At 42.6% G+C, this 20639-nt stretch overlaps 1 protein-coding gene across 3 annotated transcripts in view; it reads right to left on the reverse strand.

The window, feature by feature from the left end:
* PPP1R37 (protein phosphatase 1 regulatory subunit 37) overlaps nucleotides 1-20639 on the reverse strand; it is a 59112-nt gene that overhangs the window by 29227 nt on the left and 9246 nt on the right. For all 3 annotated transcript variants that reach the window (XM_073549364.1, XM_073549365.1, XM_073549366.1), the window contains one exon: nucleotides 2949-3046. In XM_073549364.1, coding sequence (XP_073405465.1) covers nucleotides 2949-3046 — 98 coding nt within the window. The remainder of the gene's footprint in view (nucleotides 1-2948; nucleotides 3047-20639) is intronic.

Below are 20639 nucleotides of genomic sequence, written 5' to 3' on the forward strand. Positions count from 1 at the left end.
GGGTCCCTTGTGGGGGGTTTCCACTGTTTAGGTACATCAGGGGCTCTCCAAACGTGACATGGCGTCCGATCTGAATTCCAGCCAATTTTGCATTGGAAAAGTCAAACGGCGCTCCTTCCCTTCTAAGCTCTGCCATGCGCCGAAACAGTGGTTCCCCCCCACATATCAGGTATCAACGTACTCAGGACAAATTGAACAATAACTTTTGCAGTCCAATTTCTCCTTTTACCCTTGGTAAAATAAAAAAAATTGAAACTGAAGTATTGTTTTTGTGAGAAAAAGTTAAATGTTCATTTTTTTTTTTAAATATTCAAAAAATTCCTGTGAAGCACCTGAAGGGTTAATAAACTTCTTGAATGTGGTTTTGAGCACCTTAAGGGGTGCAGTTTTTAGAATTGTGTCACTTTTGGGTATTTTCTATCATATAGACCTCTCAAAGTGGCTTCAAATGTGATGTGGTCCGTAAAAATAAAATGGTGTTGCAAACATGAGAAATCGCTGGTCAACTTTTAACCCATATAACTTCCTAACAAAAAAAAAAATTTTGGTTCCAAAATTGTGCTGATGTAAAGTAAACATGTGGGAAATGTTACTTAAGTTTTTTGTGTGCCGTATTTCTGTGATTTAAGGGCATGAAAATTCAAAATTTTCAAAAATTGCGCCAAATTTCCATTTGTTTCACAAATAAACGCAAGTTATTTGAATGAAATTTTACCACTAACATGAAGTACAATATGTCACGAGAAAACAATGTCAGAATCACCAGGATCCATGGAAGCGTGCAAACCACCCTTGGGGGTTAAGGGGTTAATGTCATCTTGAAATTGGAAGGTGGCATTAAGCTGATTAATAATGGAGAGGTGTCATTAGACACTTATCCATTATTAACCCTAGACTATTAAACGGTTAAAAAACACAGACATTTAATTAAAAGTTATTTTAATGAAAGACACCAGCTGTGCTGTGAGGTCGAAACGTTGCACCACCTGGTGCTGAACAAAGCCCTTGAACTGGAGTGCTGCCTGATTTTTTTTCCTCATATAATAAAATATATATATATATATATATATATATATATATATATATATATATATATATATATATATATATATATCTGACATGGTCTCTAGGTACCTACCCGCACGCAACCTTCGCTCATCTCAAGATCTCCATCTCTACTCCCCCCTTATCTCTTCTTCCCACAACCGCATACAAGACTTCTCCCGTGCTTCCCCCATACTCTGGAACTCTCTGCCGCAACACATCAGACTCTCACCATCAACGGAAACCTTCAAGAAGAACCTGAAGACCCACCTGTTCCGACAAGCCTACAGCCTGCAATGATCCTCGGTCTACTGAACCACAGCATGACCTGCTCTACCCTCTCCTACTGTATCCTCACCCATCCCTGTAGACTGTGAGCCCTCGCGGGCAGGGTCCCCTCTCCTTATGTACTTGTGTGTCCCTTGTCTTACACGTTTATTATAACTTGTTTATATTTCCACTTTTCCCAAGTAAAGCGCCATGGAATAAATGGCGCTATATAAATGAATAATAATAATATTATTAATTATTATTATTATTATATACACACACTAGCTGAAGAGCCCGGCGTTGCCTGGGCTTAGTAACCAACTGTGGTTAGTTATATCAAATTATAATGATTTATATTGCACATAAAAACCGTGCATCTAATCCTATTCTGTGTGATACTGTGTGCTGAGCTGCGTATCTAATCCTATCCTGTGTGATACTGACTGCTGAGCCATGTATCTAATCCTATCCTGTGTGATACTGGGCTCCCCCTGCAGTCTGTGTCAGAGGGTGGTCTGTGTTGGCACGGTAATAAATTGTGTTATTTTCAGCTTTACAGAAGGACGATAACACCATAGAAATGATAAGAATAATAGGCCTCAGTTACCACAACTGTCTACAAAGAAAACTGTTGCCGATAGCAACCAATCACAGCTCGTTTTTCATCTTTTAAACAGCTCTGGGACAGCGTGGCAAGTTTTTAGTGGCGACTTTTGTGTTTCGACTTTTATGTGGCGAGGTTGGTGTATGTGTGGTGAAATGTGTGCTGAGGGTGGTATATGTGTTGAAGCACGTGGTAGCGTGTGGCTCATTTTGTGTGTGTGCTCATATCCCCGTGTGTGGTGAGTATCCCATGTCAGGGCCCCACCTTAGCAACTGTACGGTATATACTCTTTGGCGCCATCGCTCTCATTCTTTAAGTCCCCCTTGTTCACATCTGGCAGCTGTCAATTTGACTCCAACACTTTTCCTTTCACTTTTTCCCCCATTATGTAGATAGGGGCAAAATTGTTTGGCGAATCGGAACGCGCGGGGTTAAAATTTCGCCTCACAACATAGCCTATGACGCTCTCGGGGTCCAGACGTGTGACTGTGCCAAAATTTTATGGCTGTAGCTGAGACGGTGCGGATGCCAATCCCGGACATACACACACTGAGCTTTATATATTAGAGATATATGTGTGTGTATATATATATTTTTTTTTTTTATCTCTCTATGTGTATATATCTATTCGTTCGTTTCTTTATTAAACCTGTCAGTGTGATTTTACTGCATCGCGCACTGAATTGCCGGCTTTTCTAAAGGACACCGAGTGCATATTTCTCGCAAGTCACACGTCTGGTCCATGTGTAATGTGTTTTTTTTTGGCGCACCCATAGACTTGCATTGGCGTATTGCGGGCGGAATACTCTGACAATTGCAGCATGCTGCGATTGGCACGGACTGTAAAATACCCGTGAGAAATATACGGCTGATGGCAGCTGCCCCATAGAGATTCACTGGTCCATGTGCAATGCGTGGTTTTTACACCTCTCACTCGTCCGTGTTTAGCTCTAGTGTGACCACGGCCTAAGGCACTTATGGACACTTTTGTACATTTTTCCATATTACACATGTACGCAGCATACTTTACCTGAAGCTGACGGATAAGTTTAGGAATCTGTTTACAGTTCAGTTTCTGGCAGGCTTGTGTATATGACATGATGACATCTTCCACAGTGACATTCTGGGCTAAAGAGAAAAACAGAAGAGACATTAATATTTCCTTGGTGTCATAGTTCTGGCAGACTGCTCCTGTCATTAAGTGTTAATTGTGCACTTTAAGGCTTCATCCACAAGAGGTGAAGTCTAGAGGAAGAAATTAGTAGCGTATTTTGCTGCAAACACATATGGACGTCATTCTATGCCTTGCAGAAGGTGAAATACGCAGTGGAAAAGTGCAGCACATAAAAATCAGCTCCGCGGTTTAACGTCTGTCCATAAAAAAAAAGAAAAAAAAAAAAGACGAATTATGCTGCATATGGATGAGATTTGGAAAGGTAGTAGATTTTCTTCCGCACTGTGTAAGCAAACTATCTAGAACATTAGGCAGCTCAATTTGGTGCGAAAAGCAGAAGAACAGCTCAAAATAGGAAAAACTCTGTAGTAATTAACAAATCAGGATTCATCATGACCTGAACCCAACATAGAAGCAAAAAAAAAAAAACAAACAAAAAAAAAAAACAAAAAACACACCTCTTCCCAAGGGCATCCACAACTGACCCCATGACAGACGAACTAGAAGTAGGGAGGGAGCAGTGCCTACTAATGTATTTCCACGAGAACGTGAGTTGACAGTAAGTGCAAAAATCTTTTTCTCCTTAATGGCATGAGACAGCCAGGACCTTTGGGATGATCAAAAGCAATCCCAACTGTTGGGTAAAACAAATAGCTGAATATTTCAATCTAAAACGAAAAAAGAAGAAATATGCAGCACTCACCGATGTAGCTGAAAAACTGTGCGTCTTTATTTCACATAAATTCCATGAATGGATGTGTGGACATGCAGGACGTTAGAGGAATGCTAGGGGAGGGAGGTGCCAGACAACGGCCATTTTGCGATTACTCGCTTCTACGGGTCCAGGTGAGGGGATTAGCTAAAGGTCATTCCCTTTATAGGATCACAGACCTTACTAATTAACATACATAACAAGTTGTGAAACAAACATTTACAAAAAAAAAAAAAATATATATAGTTATACAATATACAGAGTGCAAGATACTAGTAAAGAATAAATCTTTCCATATCGATTTACAAGATAATCTATATTTTTACAATATCATAGGAAGATTATAATCTAAATACAATTTTTTTGTTCGGCACCTCCCTCCCCTAGCATTCCTCTAACGTCCTGCATGTCCACACATCCATTCATGGAATTTATGTGAAATAAAGACGCACAGTTTTTCAGCTACATCGGTGAGTGCTGAATATTTCTTCTTTTTTCGTTTTATATTGAAATATTCATGTTTTTTCATGCAAGCACCTCCATTTTTTGACTGAATTATATGCCGCAATACTTCAGAATAATAGCTCCGTCTGGTAATGTGGTGATTTCTGTGCCCTAGTATGCCGTTCATCTGTTTGCTCTTTGCTGAAAACAAATAGCTGAGCATATGGACTGCTAAGCAGACATGAACTGGCAGCATCTTACGACCACAATGGCATTAGTAAAATCCATTGAGAGAATCTAGTAAAATTTTTCAGAAAAGGTATGGACAGAAGCCGAGAAGACAGCCAAGCTGACGTGAAAAATAGAGGCTTGATGCCCAACTTCCCAAGATAGACTAAAGTTTGTCATTGGCTTTGTAGGCTTCCAGAAGAGTCAACTTGATGCATTTGGAAATTGTCTTCTTGGAGGCAGAAAAGCCCTTGCGTGGCCCATCAGGGATACATAAAAAAAAAATAAAAAAAATAAAAAATAAAAAAAAAAATCAGAACATCAGAAGGCTTCTATAACAGAAGAGTAGGTCATAACCAAATTCAGACAGTAAAGAGAGGAGAATGCACTCAGACATCAATGGGAGGGTCAGTCAATATTCTTGATGTGGAAAGTCGAGACCATCTTTGGAACAAGAGATGACAAAGGAATAAAGACCACCTAAACCTGATGGAAAATGAGGAAAGGGTGCCTTGCATGCACAGTCATTCTGAAAAATGTAAAGTTATCATCACCGGAAATCCTACCATCCATGAAGGTCAGAATCCTGTTCCTTCAGGGAGGCAAGGATTAGGCCTACCTCTACACAAGACTGAATAAAGCAATCATTCTTAAGAATCAAGAAAAACATGGGATGGAAATCAATCTTTTCTTATCATAGAAAGTAGCACTTCCAAGTACAGTGGTAAAAGTTGGCAGATTGAGGCTTACGAGACTGGCATGGTCTGAATAACAGAATCATAAAGATTCTTGGATTTCAGAACCTTGAATTCAATAGCCACGCCGTTATACACAGCTGAGCTAAGATGTGGTGGACAGAGGATAATGTAAAATGAGATGGCGATGAGGAGGAAGAGGCCATGGATTATCTGCAACCAACTGGACAAGTCTAAAGCCATCAGGATGGCCGGGCCACCCTTGACACTTGAGATTGTGGGTTAGAAGGGGAAGAGAGCCAGCAGAGAGAACTCTGTCCAAGCAGTGAAAGGAGCATCCACTGGGAAGGCCCCCCTACCCACCACTGTTGGGACCTGGCAATACAGTTTAGGACCTTGTGACTGACAATGCATGCAAAATAGATGCATATAGATCAGGGTGCCCCAGCAAAATGCAGAGCTGGTTGAAGACCTATGGGAGAGGAGTCCACTACACGGATACAAGGTTTCTCAACTGAGAAAGTCAGATGCCTAGTTTTTCCACACGAACAGCATTGATTACAGAGAAGGCTATAACGTATAGCTCCGTCACGTGAAGAATCGAGGAGATTCCCCATGGTTACCCATCTACACTCGGAAGTGAGCGATCCCTGAAAATAAACAGTGGAAGAGAGCCAGAAAAATAGAGATCAGTTCTAGAAGGTAGATTTGTAGGCATGATTCCTCCAAAGACCCAGAGTGGCAAGATGGGTGAACACCATACCCCAGCCCAACAGACTGTCATTGGTCACCACCACCTGCCTTTGGAGAGAAAGAAGAATCTATTGGAAAGCAGAGCTGCATTGTCAACCTTTAGGGAAAGTCTTTGCAGACTTAGTGGACTCCTTAGATTGTTGCATCTGTCTTGTGGTCAAACGTTTTCTAGAGAGACAAAATAGAATGCTGTAGTGGATGGATGCTAAACAGTAAGAATGTTACAAGGAACCCTCTTGCAAAAAATGGATCGAGCCCACATGACGAAAAAAGCCACTTCGGCTCGAACAAGGGAGAACTTGACTAAGGAAGGCAGATTCACCACATGAAGGTGACTATCACGCCCAGAAATTCCAGGTGCTTGGTGGGAGTTCTAAATGGAGAGTTCCAATGAACCCAAGATGATATGGAGACTAGACAGATTATTTTTCTTAAACAAGGTTTTCACCCCCACTCCCTAAAAAAAATAAAATAAATAAAAAAATTATATATATATATATTTCATTCATTCATTCAAGATAAGGAACAGTTGCTACCCCTTTGGCATAGAAGAATGAGAACTTTGGTGACGAACCTTGGAGATGTCACTAGTCAAAAGGAAAGAGAAACTAGAAATGAAGACAACTAACAGTGAAGAAATAGCTAGTGGCACATGATGAAAATCTGAAGATACGCACAAATCTACTGAAGAAGGAATCATCCTAGCTCCAGACTACAGAAATGCCATACAAAATTGTCATACCTGCACAAATCTGTTTAGTCTCCAAGTCACATTGGGTCTGACTAACCAATCCTTTTTAAGTCCTAAACAGGTTTTAGTAGTATCACTTAGTATCACTGGAACAGTTATGCATCTGGAACAGGCACAATGACACACAAAAGTTCAAACATTTCAAAGTGCCAAAAGAAAAAAAAAAAACAGAACAAAACACCTGTTTGGGGGCAAGAAGGTGAATTCAAATTAGTAATCCAAAAGATACCATCTCTTTGAGCCAGGCATCATTCATGTGAGCCATCAAAATTTCTCTGAAAGAGAGATGTCCCCCTAGCTGAGAGGTGTTAGGCAGGGGAAAAAAAACATCATGTGGTAGAAATCTTGGAAATGGACGGAATTGCAGCCTTGAGGCAGGTGTGCAGGAAGACTTCAGCTAGAACAAGGACTGTTTAGAGCTGGATACTCAGGAAGACATCTTGTCACGTCCGAAAGGAGTCACAAAAGGAGCAAAACTCTGGAATCTCCTCTATGGGTGATAGAGTTTACAGTTCTAGAAAATTAGTGCAATGTTGCCTCTTGTGGCATTTTTGATGAGTTCAACTAGGCAGTTTCTGAAAAGAGTTCCCTTTGAAAGGTGGCATAAGGGCTTTTTGGACACTGGGTCTGAAGACCAGGATCTCAGCCAAGTAGAGTGCAGCCATAGATGCACTATGGGTTGTAAGTTGGGAAATAAGATGGTTAGCTCAGGCTGAACAGGTCTTGCTGACCCAAATTGTCATGAAAGCAGGACGAAAAGGTAGAATTTGCTACCGAAAAGAACGCTTTTGAGAGGGAATCGATCATCTTATACAGGAAAGAATGTGCTTGTGTGTGCTTTTCTATTAGTTTGCAAAATGATCGTCAAAACACTCATGGTTTGGAAAGGTGAGTTCTTTCAGTCTGTAGAAAACCGCTTCATGGGAGTCCTTAACTTGAAATGGTCTCTCACTCCCAGATAAGACCCCTTTAGAGATGAAGTCACCTTAGCATCCTATTGGGACTCAGGGATTCTGACTGAAAAGGGGAAAAAGCAGTTTCACCCTCTGTGGCTCTCTCCTGGGAGTGTTTTGGAGATACCGAAATAGATCTCTGCAGAGAGATCATAGGTCTCTTGTGAGATAGTCTGTAAGGAGGTTCCTCAAGCTCTACACCAAGAGAACATTTGACTGGGTAAGATACCATTCGGCTGACAATCGCTCGAGAAAATAGACCATAGATTGAGGGAGGCTGGCCAGATTACCCATAGCCTGTGTCAAAGACCTGATATATATGGAGGGAAAGGAGGACTTGGCTCACGAGAAGGATCCAAGGAATTCCTGAGCGGGCAGGGAAGTTAAGTCACTGTACCCAGAGAGAGGTAGGCTGACCACATGGTAAATGTTTGTTAAAGTGATTAGTGCAAGGAAAGATGGAGTGGTGAATGTCTTCCTGGAAAAAATGAAAAATAGTAGGAACCATTCCATGCCTTTTACCTGGGAAAGGTCCAGGAGATGTAAAAACCACAAAACCAAATGATGCTAGCGACAAAAAAAAAAAAAAAAAAATGACTGGAGTTGCAGACTGGTGGTTTCTGAAGTTCAGCATGACCAGAAGGATGAAATACAGGCAGAGGAGGCATCAGGAGAAGCGAGGTCAGAGCTGGAAGCAAGAAAGACCGGGGGGGGGGTTACCTTTCCCACAATAAACAGCATGAAAATAGCTGATTGAGAGCAGAAAACCCACTGTCTGATCCAAACATGAGGTGGGAGTCAGAACAGGGTGCAGGCCACACGGGTTATGGCTTAGTAACGCTGCAGCCTCAATTGATTAACCCTCTTGCTTGACAGATGCACGTGGCAGATGTTGGTGGCAACAGAAGTGCGGAAAAAGAAAAAAGGATTGGAGGGGCGGAGCAAAAAAAAAAAAAAAAAAAAAAGTGCCGAAGAGCTTATACAGGTCGTGTCTCCCTATTAGGACACTAGGCTATAACTGAGCTGCCTACTGTTCTAGGGGAGAGTATAGCCCACCAAGAGGATTCAACACACTGACCTGGTGTCAAACCTCCTAGAGGCAAGGACATATACCCACAATCCTGTTCCTTCAAAGCCACTAATGGGAAAAGTGGATGTAAATCAGGCTAAATAAAATAATGTCAGCCACACATAATGATCCTGCCACCCCTCTGCCACCAATGTCCCTCATTGCAACATGAGAATAGTCAGCTGTGGCAGAATAGAGAATTGTACATCACTGTTGTAGGAAAACAATTCCAGAATGCAGAATTTGTATGTCTGTTGAGCTTAATTGTTTACTGTAACAATTAGTAGAACTATGAATGCAGCTCTGGAATATAATATAGCAGCAGTCTGGAGCGATTTTTCCTGTAGAGAAATATGCCACGTATTTGACACACACATCAGGATGACACAGGTTTGCAGTATGAACGACCGAGAGTCTGCAGAGATTAGCCCAAATGGGAATAATCCGGGTGGCTACCTGCCACTGACTCACTTACAGGACGTATTTTTAATTTTGTTGTGGCAAACTGCAACGCAGATGGAAACAACAACAGGCAGTTTACACGCTCTGAAATCTTAGGGTGCATTTACAAAAGCTCCACGACTTTTTATGCATATTTGATCTAAAAGTTGGTGAAACCAGTATACATATTGAATTAAAAAAAACAAATAGCCCCCCCCCCCACACACACACATACTGCTTAATCTATTGAGCAGGCCATCCCAGTCATTTAAGGCCAGGAATAAGCTATTTAACAGTATCCTATAATGGGATTACTGGATTCCCCCTGAATTAAAAACTTTACAAAAAGCATCTGACAGGAGTTTCTTCAATCACACACACACTTCAGGGGTCATTAGGAAGGCCAAAAAGGCTACAGAAGCTAAATTGACGTAGATCTGGTGTACAAAAAAAAAAAAAATAGCACCATACAAATAGACAATGTACGACTACACGCCATTTTTGACACATCAGGTTGCTCAGAGGGGCTCACCCAGAGCTACGCTGTCTTCTGCAACATATTCAAACGGTACAACTTCCCACCTCTGATTGCTGTCTCATCTGCTGCAATAGACTCTAATGGTAAAAATTCCCTCTGCTTGCTGTCTGCTGTGTCATCTGCTGCTTTACCATCTAGAAACATATTTTAATGTGTCTGCTAATTCTTTGTTATAAATCATTTGGTGCATTGTACTTAAAACTCACTGTTGCATTTCCATGACTGGGATCAGTGTAGATCTTATCTGGTGGAGGTGTTAAAATAGATGTTGCCAGGCTGAATGTCTTTGATCATCCCAAAAAATAAAAATAAAAAAAACCCTGGTGTGCTCAGCCCAGCTGCCAAATTATCCTCAACCAGTTCCCACAATCCATCTCTTCAGACCCTGCAGTCTGGACTATAAATTTAGAACCATCCATAGGGGTGCACGCATGTGGGGGTGCACGCATCACAGAAGCAAAGCGTCACGAAGATAAGCGTCGGGATACAGCAGTTATTACATGGCAGTTAGTCAGGACAGGAGTCAGGTAACCCTCACTCTGCTGTCCCTTTTAACCATGTGCTTTATTCCTATCCTCCTATGTTCTCTTGCAATCCACTTTCACCAACCAATCCCCCCTCCATCACGACTCATATACATCAGCTCCTCTCTCTTTGCTTCTCCCATGTACAGCTCCCATGCACTTCTCACCTTCTTAAAAAGCCTCAGCCCATCTTGCCCAAACACACTGCACATAAAATCTTCATACAATTCCAAAAACTACTTGCTCTTTATCTTCCTGCTCCTACTGATTTCAGGGGACATCTCCCCCAACCCCGGTCCACCATCCCCCAACCTCAACCCCTACCCTACCTCACATCGAAACCTTAATAATCTTACTAATATCACTTGCACTCCTTCATCTCCTTCTTTCAATTGTGCCCTTTGGAATCCACGGTCTGTATGCAACAAGCTTCCTTTCCTACACAATTACTTTCTGAAAAACTCTCTGAATTTGTTGGCCCTCACGGAAACCTGGATTCAGGATTCTGACACTGTCTCTCCTGCTGCCATTTCCCATGGTGGCTTACAATTCTCCCATTCCCCGAGACCGACAAATAGACCTGGTGGTGGAGTCGGCATACTCCTGTCCCCACAATGCACTTTCCAGGTCATCCCCTCAGTTCCATCACTCTCATTCCCTTCTTTTGAAGTCCACACCATCAGGCTCTTTCGTCCCCTCTCCCTCAGAGTAGCGGTCATATACCGGCCCCCAGGCTCACCCACCCACTTCCTGGACCATTTCTCTGCCTGGCTGCCGCACTTCATGTCCTCAGAACTACCAACCCTTATCCTGGGAGACTTCAACATCCCCATTAACAGCCCCACTTCCACATCTGCATCCCAGCTTCTATCACTAACCACTTCTCTAGGCTTCTCTCAGCTCTCAACCTCTGAAACACACAAAGACGGTAACACCCTGGACCTGGTTTTCGCCCGGCTCTGCTCAATCTCCTACCTAGATAACTCACCGCTTCCCCTCTCTGACCACAACATTCTCTCCTTTACACTCACAAATCCTCGCTCACCCCAGCACCCTCCTACCTACCATTCAGTCAGAAATCTACAAGCCATTAACCCTCATACACTTTCAGACTCCCTACACTCATCATTGTCCCCAATCTCTTCTTTGTCCTGTCCTGATCTGGCTGTACATCACTTCAATGACACTCTTAGAAGCACCCTTGACCAAGTAGCTCCCCTCACCCTCAGAACCTCCAAACACAGAGTGAAACAGCCCTGGCTCACATCGCAAACCCGATTTCTCCAGCGATGCTCTAGGTGTGCTGAACGCTTATGGAGGAAAACACACACACCAGAAGACTTCATACACTTCAAATTTATGTTAAGGACATATAACTCTGCCCTTCACCTCGCCAAACAGACCTACTTCACCACCCTGATCTCCTCACTATCCAACAACCCCAAGAAACTTTTTGACACCTTTCACTCCCTCCTCAGGCCAAAAGCACAAGCCCCTATCACAGACATTTGCGCTGATGACCTGGCCTCCCACTTTATAGAGAAAATAGACAATATCCGTCAGGAAATCCGCTCCCAATCACCAAGTTCAGTGACTCCCATCCCTCCCTGCATTTCCCCTGGCTCACTCTCCACATTTGCTCCCATCACAGAAGAAGAAGTCTCCAGGCTCCTCTCCTCTTCTCGTCCAACTACATGCACAACCGACCCCATTCCCTCACATCTCCTCCAGTCTCTCTCCCCAGTCGTCACAACTCACCTAACTACAATCTTTAATCTCTCCCTCTCCTCTGGCATTTTCCCCTCCTCCTTCAAACACTCTATCATTACTCCATTACTAAAGAAACCCACCCTTGACCCATCCTGCACAAACAACTACAGACCAGTCTCCAATCTCCCCTTCATCTCTAAACTCTTGGAGCGCCTGATATACTCACGCCTTACCCGTTACCTCTCCACTCACTCCCTCCTAGACCCTTCACAGTCCGGTTTCCGCCCCCTACATTCGACAGAAACTGCACTCATCAAAGTGACCAATGACCTTCTGACAGCAAAACGTAATGGTGACCATTCTCTGCTCATTCTTCTCGACCTTTCTGCAGCTTTCGACACTGTTGACCATCCTCTCCTACTCTCTAGGCTCCAGTCACTAGGCATTAAGGACACTGCTCTTTCCTGGTTCTCCTCCTATCTTTCCGACCGCTCCTTCAGTGTTCTGTTTTCTGGCTCCACTTCATCTCCTCTTCCTCTCACTGTTGGGGTACCTCAGGGCTCAGTCCTTGGCCCCCTTCTCTTCTCTCTCTATACAGCCCCAATTGGACAGACCATCAGCAGATTTGGCTTTCAGTACCATCTTTATGCTGATGACACACAACTGTACACATCATCCCCTGACCTTACCTCCGCTGTACTACAGAACGCCACTGACTGTCTGTCTGCAGTGTCCAACATCATGTCTGCTCTCTATCTGAAACTCAACCTCTCCAAAACTGAACTTCTTCTGCTCCCACCATCTACTAACCTCCCTAAATCTGACATTTCCCTCTCTGTGGGTGGCACCATAATAACACCCCGACAGCAGGTGCGCTGTCTGGGTGTTATGTTCGACTCCGATCTCTCCTTCACCTCCCATATACAATCTCTTGCCCGCTCATGCCGCTTACACCTAAAGAACATCTCTAGAATCCGCCCTTTTCTCACCATGGAAACAACAAAAACTCTCACTGTCGCCCTGATCCACTCCCGCCTAGACTACTGTAATGCTCTATTAATTGGCCTCCCTCTCACTCGACTCTCCCCTCTCCAGTCTATCCTTAATGCAGCAGCCAGGGTTGTCCATCTGGCTAATCGTTTCTCAGACGCGTCCGCTCTTCGCCAGTCGTTACACTGGCTGCCAATTCATTACAGGGTACAATTCAAAGTACTTGTTCTCACCCACAAAGCTCTCCACAGTGCGGCACCCCCTTACATCTCCTCCCTCATTTCTGTCTATCGGCCTAACCGACCGCTGCGCTCTGCAAATGACTTTCGACTAACCTCTGCCCTAATCCGTACCTCCCACTCCCGACTCCAAGACTTCTCCCGTGCTGCGCCAATCCTCTGGAATGCTCTACCCCAAAATATTAGGACCATCCACAATTTGCATAGTTTTAGGCGCTCGCTCAAAACACATTTGTTCAGAGCGGCCTATCACATTCAGTAATCAAAGTCATGTTTGTGTGTGTGTAGCCCATTCACTATCTCCATCTAACCCCCACCCCCTGAAGATGGCTGGACCGTCATTGTAAATACATCATTGTAAATACAAACCTGTGCTTTGTATCCCCCCCACCTCATTGTAGATTGTAAGCTCCACGAGCAGGGTCGTCTTATTTCGCTTTAATTATTGTATTGTTAACGTTGTTACTTATGACTGTTGTGTTTGAAACTGTTCATCTGTAAAGCGCTGCGGAATATGTTGGCGCTATATAAAGATTATTATTATTATTACAGTTAAGCCCCACGGTAGAACAGGGAAACACGATCTCACTGCACAACCGCTCTGCATTCTGGACACTGCATGTCACTTTAAGCCTGCGGTGTACAGAACAACCGAATTGCTGACGCATGCGCAGGATATCAGAGTCCTGACCCAGTGTCGTCATTGCACCGCGCTGGGACTCTGACGTCCTGAGCGCCCGCTCCAGCATCGCCAGTGGACTCGTCGGGATCCTGGACTAGGTGAGTATATGATGTTTTTTAATCTTAATTAAAACTTGTGGGGGCGTCAAACATTATAGGGACTACTCTGGAGGCCCTTATAAAATTGTGGGGCCTATTACACAGTGTGGGGGGCTAACGTGGGGTTCATAACAGTTTGAGGGCTAGGGTGGTGAACACTTTGGAGACCATTGTATAGTGTGGAGGCTATTATACAGTGTGGGTTCTACACAGTGTGAGGGCTTCTGTGAGAGTCAGACTGTTTTTGGTAGCAGCGTGGCCATCATACTATGTACAGAGGAGCTGTGTGCCACTGTAGTTGTAATCACAGTTACAAGTTATGATCCCCACCCTCCCCTTGAGCTGAACGCATAGTTAAACCTCTGATGGAAACAGAATGATCTATATGTAATATATCGCCATTAGAAAGGAAACAGCAGGTTTGAGAAGAATATTGGAGAATAGATACAAATGACTGATATTATCTGGCATGGGATTATAAAACCCCATTCAGCGTGCAGCTGTATGAGAACACCTAGCTCAGCAGGACAGAGGGGTCAAGCCTCAAAAGGCTGCGAGTGACAGATCTCACACCTTGAGCCAAATAAGTTCTATTTGCTTTCTATGTAGGTAGCATGTGGTCTAACTTCTTTGTTCTGACAGCTATGATTTCATAAGAACAATATGGACTTATTGTACGTACTGGTCACACACCAGTTACATTCTCGAGATTTCTGGAAAGGGCCAAATGCCTTCCAGAGTCTCTATCCATTTTAGCACCTAAGGGTGGGGAGATACATAGAATGGCTAGTAGGAACCAGATAGCAAAGATGTGTTTAGTCTCAACGTGTAGCAGGGGCCCGACCGGATCCATTGGCGCTAAAACCGCCTCTTAAGTTTGAGTATTTAGCTGCTAGAGGCAATGGGAGGGGATTTAGGTTCAGCTCAGAGGGCAGGAGCGGAGTGACCCAAAGGGAATAAAGGCTAGAATCATAGAATCGTAGAGTTGGAAGGGACCTCCTGGGCCATCTGGTCCAACCCCCTGCTCAAAGCAGGATTCGCTAAATCATCCCAGTCAGATGTCTGTCCAGCCTCTGTTTGAAGACTTCCATTGAAGGAGAACTCACCACATCTCGTGGCAGCCTGTTCCACTCATTGATCACTCTAACTGTCAAAAAGTTTTTTCTAATATCTAATCTGTGTCTCCTCCCATTCAGTTTCATCCCATTGCTTCTAGTCTTTCCTTGTGCAAATGAGAATAAAGTTGATCCTTCTACAATGTGACAGCCCTTTAGATATTTGTAGACAGCTATTAAGTCTCCTCTCAGTCTTCTCTTTTGCAAACTAAACATTCCCAAATCCTGCAACCTTTCCTCATAAGACAGGGTTTGCAGACCAGTCACCATTCTGGTCGCTCTTTTCTGAACTTGCTCCAGTTTGTTGATGTCTTTTTTAAAATGTGGTGCCCAAAACTGGACACAATATTCCAGATGAGGTCTGACCAAAGAGGAGTAGAGGGAAATAATGACTTCACGTGATCTAGACTGTATGCTTCTGTTAATACATCCTAGAATTGCATTTGCCTTTTTTGCTGCTGCATCACACTGTTGACTCATATTCAGTCTGTGATCTATTAGTATACCCAAGTCTTTTTCACATGTGCTGTCACTTAGCCCTATTCCTCCCATTCTATATATGCTTTTTTCATTTTTATTGCCCAGATGTAGTACTTTGCATTTCTCCCTGTTAAAAACCATTCTGGTAGTTGCTGCCCACCACCATGTGGTCTCTCTCGGTTATGCCTGTGGTTCACTTCGAAAGTGGGGGCCACATTGAGAAATGTGCTATGAAGGACCTAGGAATCAGCTAGCAGCCCATGATACCTGCGGCACAGCGCATACTTAGTCGAACATAAATCTGATAATTGACATGATACATCTGCTTATATCTTTTGTACTATCACTATTGTATTTGCATTTCTGACCATTGTATATGTATAACCGTTGTGTGTATATAGTGTATTATCTAGTGTGCCCTTATGGCGATTAAATATATAGTTTAACCGTGGGCACTTATTTTGATCCACAAATCCACACGTCTGTTTCTCGGTTCAACGTTCCATGCTACCAGGGCTTGTTTCTGGCTCAATATATTCCCGTTAATAGACTGGACTTAAATTTAACGAGGAACTGGTGGCTGTCCTACCGGGCAGGTAACACTCTGTTTCACTGGTGCTAGTGAAAGGGGCCTTTCTCAGCCTGTCAGGGTTGTGTGCGAGTGTGGTGCCACATAAGTGACTGCGTGGGCCACATCCTCCCACTCCCTGTGTCTCCCTGGGCCCGTGTGGACAGGAGGTGTCTGTGTAAAACTGTACCAAGCTGACCTTACATGTAGCCAGGGGGTGTAGAACATCATGTTGTTGATCATGGTGAGACCGCATTACGCGATTCTTCTGACACAATAGTAATGTCATGCGGGGTGGCGAGGTGCGGGTTCATCACATGTGATGGCAGCGGTGGGATTCTGTGTGATCTCTCCAGTGCCCTCCTTTACAACATTTTTGCTATGTAACCTAACTGCAGAATGATGTACGGACCGAGATCACGATTCCAACAATGTGTCACTTAGTTTACTGGGTGCAGCAGTTGTGATATAACAGGTTTTAAGCTGCAGATTTAGCAGTGCTCAGAATGCCGAGATGTGCACAACCCCGTCCACATCACCGATTGACAGTACACTGCTAATCATTGCTGGGGGCATGGTTGGACCAGGAGGAACAAGACAGCTAGTCCTGTAATGATAAACACCCGCAGATAAAAGACCGAATTTATTGAAACAACAGCACACAGACTAGCAAGTGACATCACTAGAATCAGGGTCTCACTCCTTACTTAATGCTGCTCTCAATTACACAGAACACTATGCTGACAGATTACATTTAATCCTTTGTTCTCCCTGCATCTGAGCTTCTGTGAAGATTGCAACCTGTATAATTTTTTTCCCCCCACTCTCTTTTTTAACCATTTGGATGCTGCACAGCCTTAAATGCTGCACATTATTTATATGCTGTAACTTTTGCTGCGGTGATATTACAGGTTATCATTGTTCCTGGGTAAATAAATTTTCTTTTATTTCCTTTTGTTAAAAGAAAATAAATTAAACACGAACCAACAAACCTGTACAAGATTTCCTGTGTTAGATGTGTAATCCATATTTGCCCTCATTGCATTTTTGGTTTTCCTTTGCCCTAAATGGAGGGCAGTGTCAATTTTTTTTTCGTTTACTGGGGTCGTCAGCCTACAAATGCTGTTATACATCTTCTGGGTCAGGCAATGGAGAAAGGAGCTGGTGACATGGCCGTTAGCCAACACTGGTGAGAACATTTCCATTGTCTGCACTGCCACATCAGCTCAACAATATAAAAAAAAATAAATAAAAAAATATTGGTCTTGCCTCCTCCCTCAAAAAACAGCACCTCTCTTGTCCAATGTCTGTATCAAGTGCTGCAGCATAGTTCTAAGGGAAATCTGATCACCTCTCAGAAAAACAATCTGGAGCGGACGGCCACATACAACACAATCACAGAAATTCCAAGTAGACGTCTCTAAAGAGCAAGGAATGATAGGGACCTCACTGACATTACATAGAGGTTTTTGGCAGGGTGGATAAAAATCAATGTTTTTTTTTTTTTAAAAAATCAAAAAAATCTGATTTTTTTTATTTAAATCGGATTTTTTTCAATAAACTGCTTTTTGAGGAAAATATTTTACCATCCAAAGGTTCTTCCATCATGAGATAAAGCTGAGTTGTTTAACTCAGTAGAATAAAGGCTGTATATGTGTAACATTCACAATGCCATGCTCTTCCAGAGGCTTCTGTAGGATTAGTGGGCAGTTTCTCTCCTATATTATCACAGACGCTCGCTTTACTTACGCAGTTCTCAAAACTGAATTTGACTCCGCAGAGGTCCCAGCCTCTTCTTCACGGCAAAAATGTTACAACATGAACAGAGTTGAGAAAAAGACCTTAATCCTATTGTTCTACAAACCTATGAATACAGAATCAACCCCTTCAGTGCCAAGTCCAAGAAGTTAGACAATATGTTTCTGATTGTTTGGAGTGGAATAGATCTGCACAACACAAGAAGAATGTGAATCTAAGTTTGAGGAGGAGGAAGGGCAAGCAGACAAGAAAATGAAAGTGAAACTTTGAGCACAATACTGCAGCATAGCCACAGACAGACAAGTCTGGATCTGTTTGTGTGTACGATCTGAGGTTTATTACATTCTTTCCTTATAATGGCAGCAGGCCGTAAAAGAGACCCAGTTTGGGAATATTTTAATGAAGCTCCTTCGCCTATCGGTAAGGCAGGCATGCGTGCAAAATGCAAACGATGCAACAAAGAGATGCAAGGCCTGGTGGCGCGAATGAGGCAACATCATGAGAAGTGCGGTGATGAAGATGACCAAAGAAACACTTCTGAACAGGCAGGATCTTCAGGTTGGTAAACATTTTTATTGAATCCTATTTCTAAAGACTGAACTGTCATGTGTGAGAAAAATTATATTTCTTATTATTACTGCATGTTACTGTCATTTGGTACAGTTATGAAGAAAAACAAATATTCCTTTTGGGGCAGGGGCAGTGACGTGTTGTGTACAATAAGCAGAAATTGTATAAACAATAAAATAACAGCATTGACTTTTTGTTTAGGGGAATTCATGGATTCTGGAAACTATCCACCTCCAAGATCACCATCATCCTGTTCTACAGTTTCAGAGTTATCCATCCAGGATAGTGCTTCATTAGCAGCAGCAGCAACATCATCAGACAGCCACATATCACCATCACCCAAAAGGAAGAAAAAACCTTTACCTCCTGGAACCACCATAGATAGGTTTGTGATAAGAACTAGCAGATTAGAAAAAGAGTTGAATGATGAAAAAATTGCCCAGTTTATTTATGCAACGAACTCTTCTTTCCGTCTGACTGAGAACCCACATTTCATTAATATGGTTCAGTCACTGAGACCAGGATACAGTCCACACAGCAGAGCTGATGTTGCAGGGAAACTGCTGGATCAAGTGTATGACAGAGAAATGGAGCAATGTGCAACAGCTCTGGAGGGTAAAATTGTTAACCTAAGTATTGATGGGTGGAGTAATGTCCACAATGATCCTATTGTATGTGCTTGTATAACAACAGAAGAAGGTAAAGTCTTCCTTGCACAAACAATTGATACGTCAGGAGATGCACACACAGCAGAATACTTACAAGAAGTGGCAGTAAAAGCTATAACGACATGTGAACAAAAATTCAAATGTCTAGTACGCAGTTTGGTCACTGACAATGCTGCAAACGTATCCAAGATGAGAAGAGATTTAGAAGAGCAGGGAGGGAATACAAAGCTGCTAATAACATATGGTTGCAGTGCTCATTTGCTGCACCTCTTAGCCAAAGACTTAAGTGTTCCAGAAATAAAGGCTAATGTTGTTGAAATTGCTAAATACTTCTATAATAATCATTTTGCTGCAGCAGCTCTGAAAAGGATGGGTGGAACCAAGCTAACGCTCCCACAAGATGTTAGATGGAACTCTGTGGTGGACTGTTTTGAGCAGTATATCAAAAACTGGCCTATTCTGATGACACTTTGTGAAGAAAATCGAGATAAAATAGATGGCACTGTCACGGCCAAAATCCTCAACATTGGGCTTAAGAGAAATGTTGAACATATGCTGAGCTTCCTGAAACCCATCTCTCAAGCTTTAAACAAAATACAGAAAAATAGCTGTTTTATTGCGGATGCTGTTGAAATTTGGAAGGAACTGAGTGAACACTTAAAAACAGAACTACACATGGACAGAATTAAATTACAAGCAGTAAACAAACGAATGGGACAAGCACTGACTCCAGCTCATTTTTTGGCAAATATTGTCAATATCCAATATCAGGGTCAAAACCTAAGTGCTGAGGAAGAGGAGTTAGCTATGACATGGGTATCCAGCAATCATCCATCTTTAATGCCAACTATAATAAACTTCAGAGCTAAGGGGGAACCATTCAAGAAATATATGTTTGCTGAAGATATTTTAAGGAAGGTCACACCAGTAAACTGGTGGAAGTCACTTAAGCGCTTGGATTTAGAGACTGTTCAAGTAATGATTTCACTTTTAACAGCAGTAGCTTCTTCTGCAGGCGTTGAAAGAATATTCTCTTCCTTTGGACTCATTCATTCTAAATTGAGAAATCGGTTGGGACCCAATAAAGCAGGAAAGCTTGTTTTTCTTTTCCAGATTATGAATAGGAACAAAGAAGATGATGATGATGAAGATGACGACGACAAGTGAGCTACAGAGGACAGCAGGGACAGTAGTATTTAAGTTTTTCATGTGTCGGCTGGGCTGACAGTCTAAGTTTCTTAAAATAAATATACATTTTGTTTAGCCAAATTAGTTAACAAACATGGATGTTTGTTTAAGCATATAACTTATGCTGTAATGTTGTTATTGTTTCAGTTGAATAAATCTATTTAAATTGTTATTAAGGTCAGGATTATTTTTCTCCTTCCTAAGTACAACAGAACAGTGGTGTCCAAATATTAATGATTAACCCATTAAACTGGGGAGAAAAAAGTAATATAAAAAGTGATTCTAAAAATCTTCATCTACTTGCATGTTAAAGTAGCAAGAACTAGTTTAGGTAGAAACTTTGATTTAAATCACTGATTTAAATCAAGCCTTA

The sequence above is a fragment of the Dendrobates tinctorius genome, unplaced genomic scaffold (assembly GCF_039654945.1).
Source record: "Dendrobates tinctorius isolate UK_male_01 unplaced genomic scaffold, ASM3965494v1 ptg000158l, whole genome shotgun sequence".
NCBI classification, from domain to species: domain Eukaryota; kingdom Metazoa; phylum Chordata; class Amphibia; order Anura; family Dendrobatidae; genus Dendrobates; species Dendrobates tinctorius.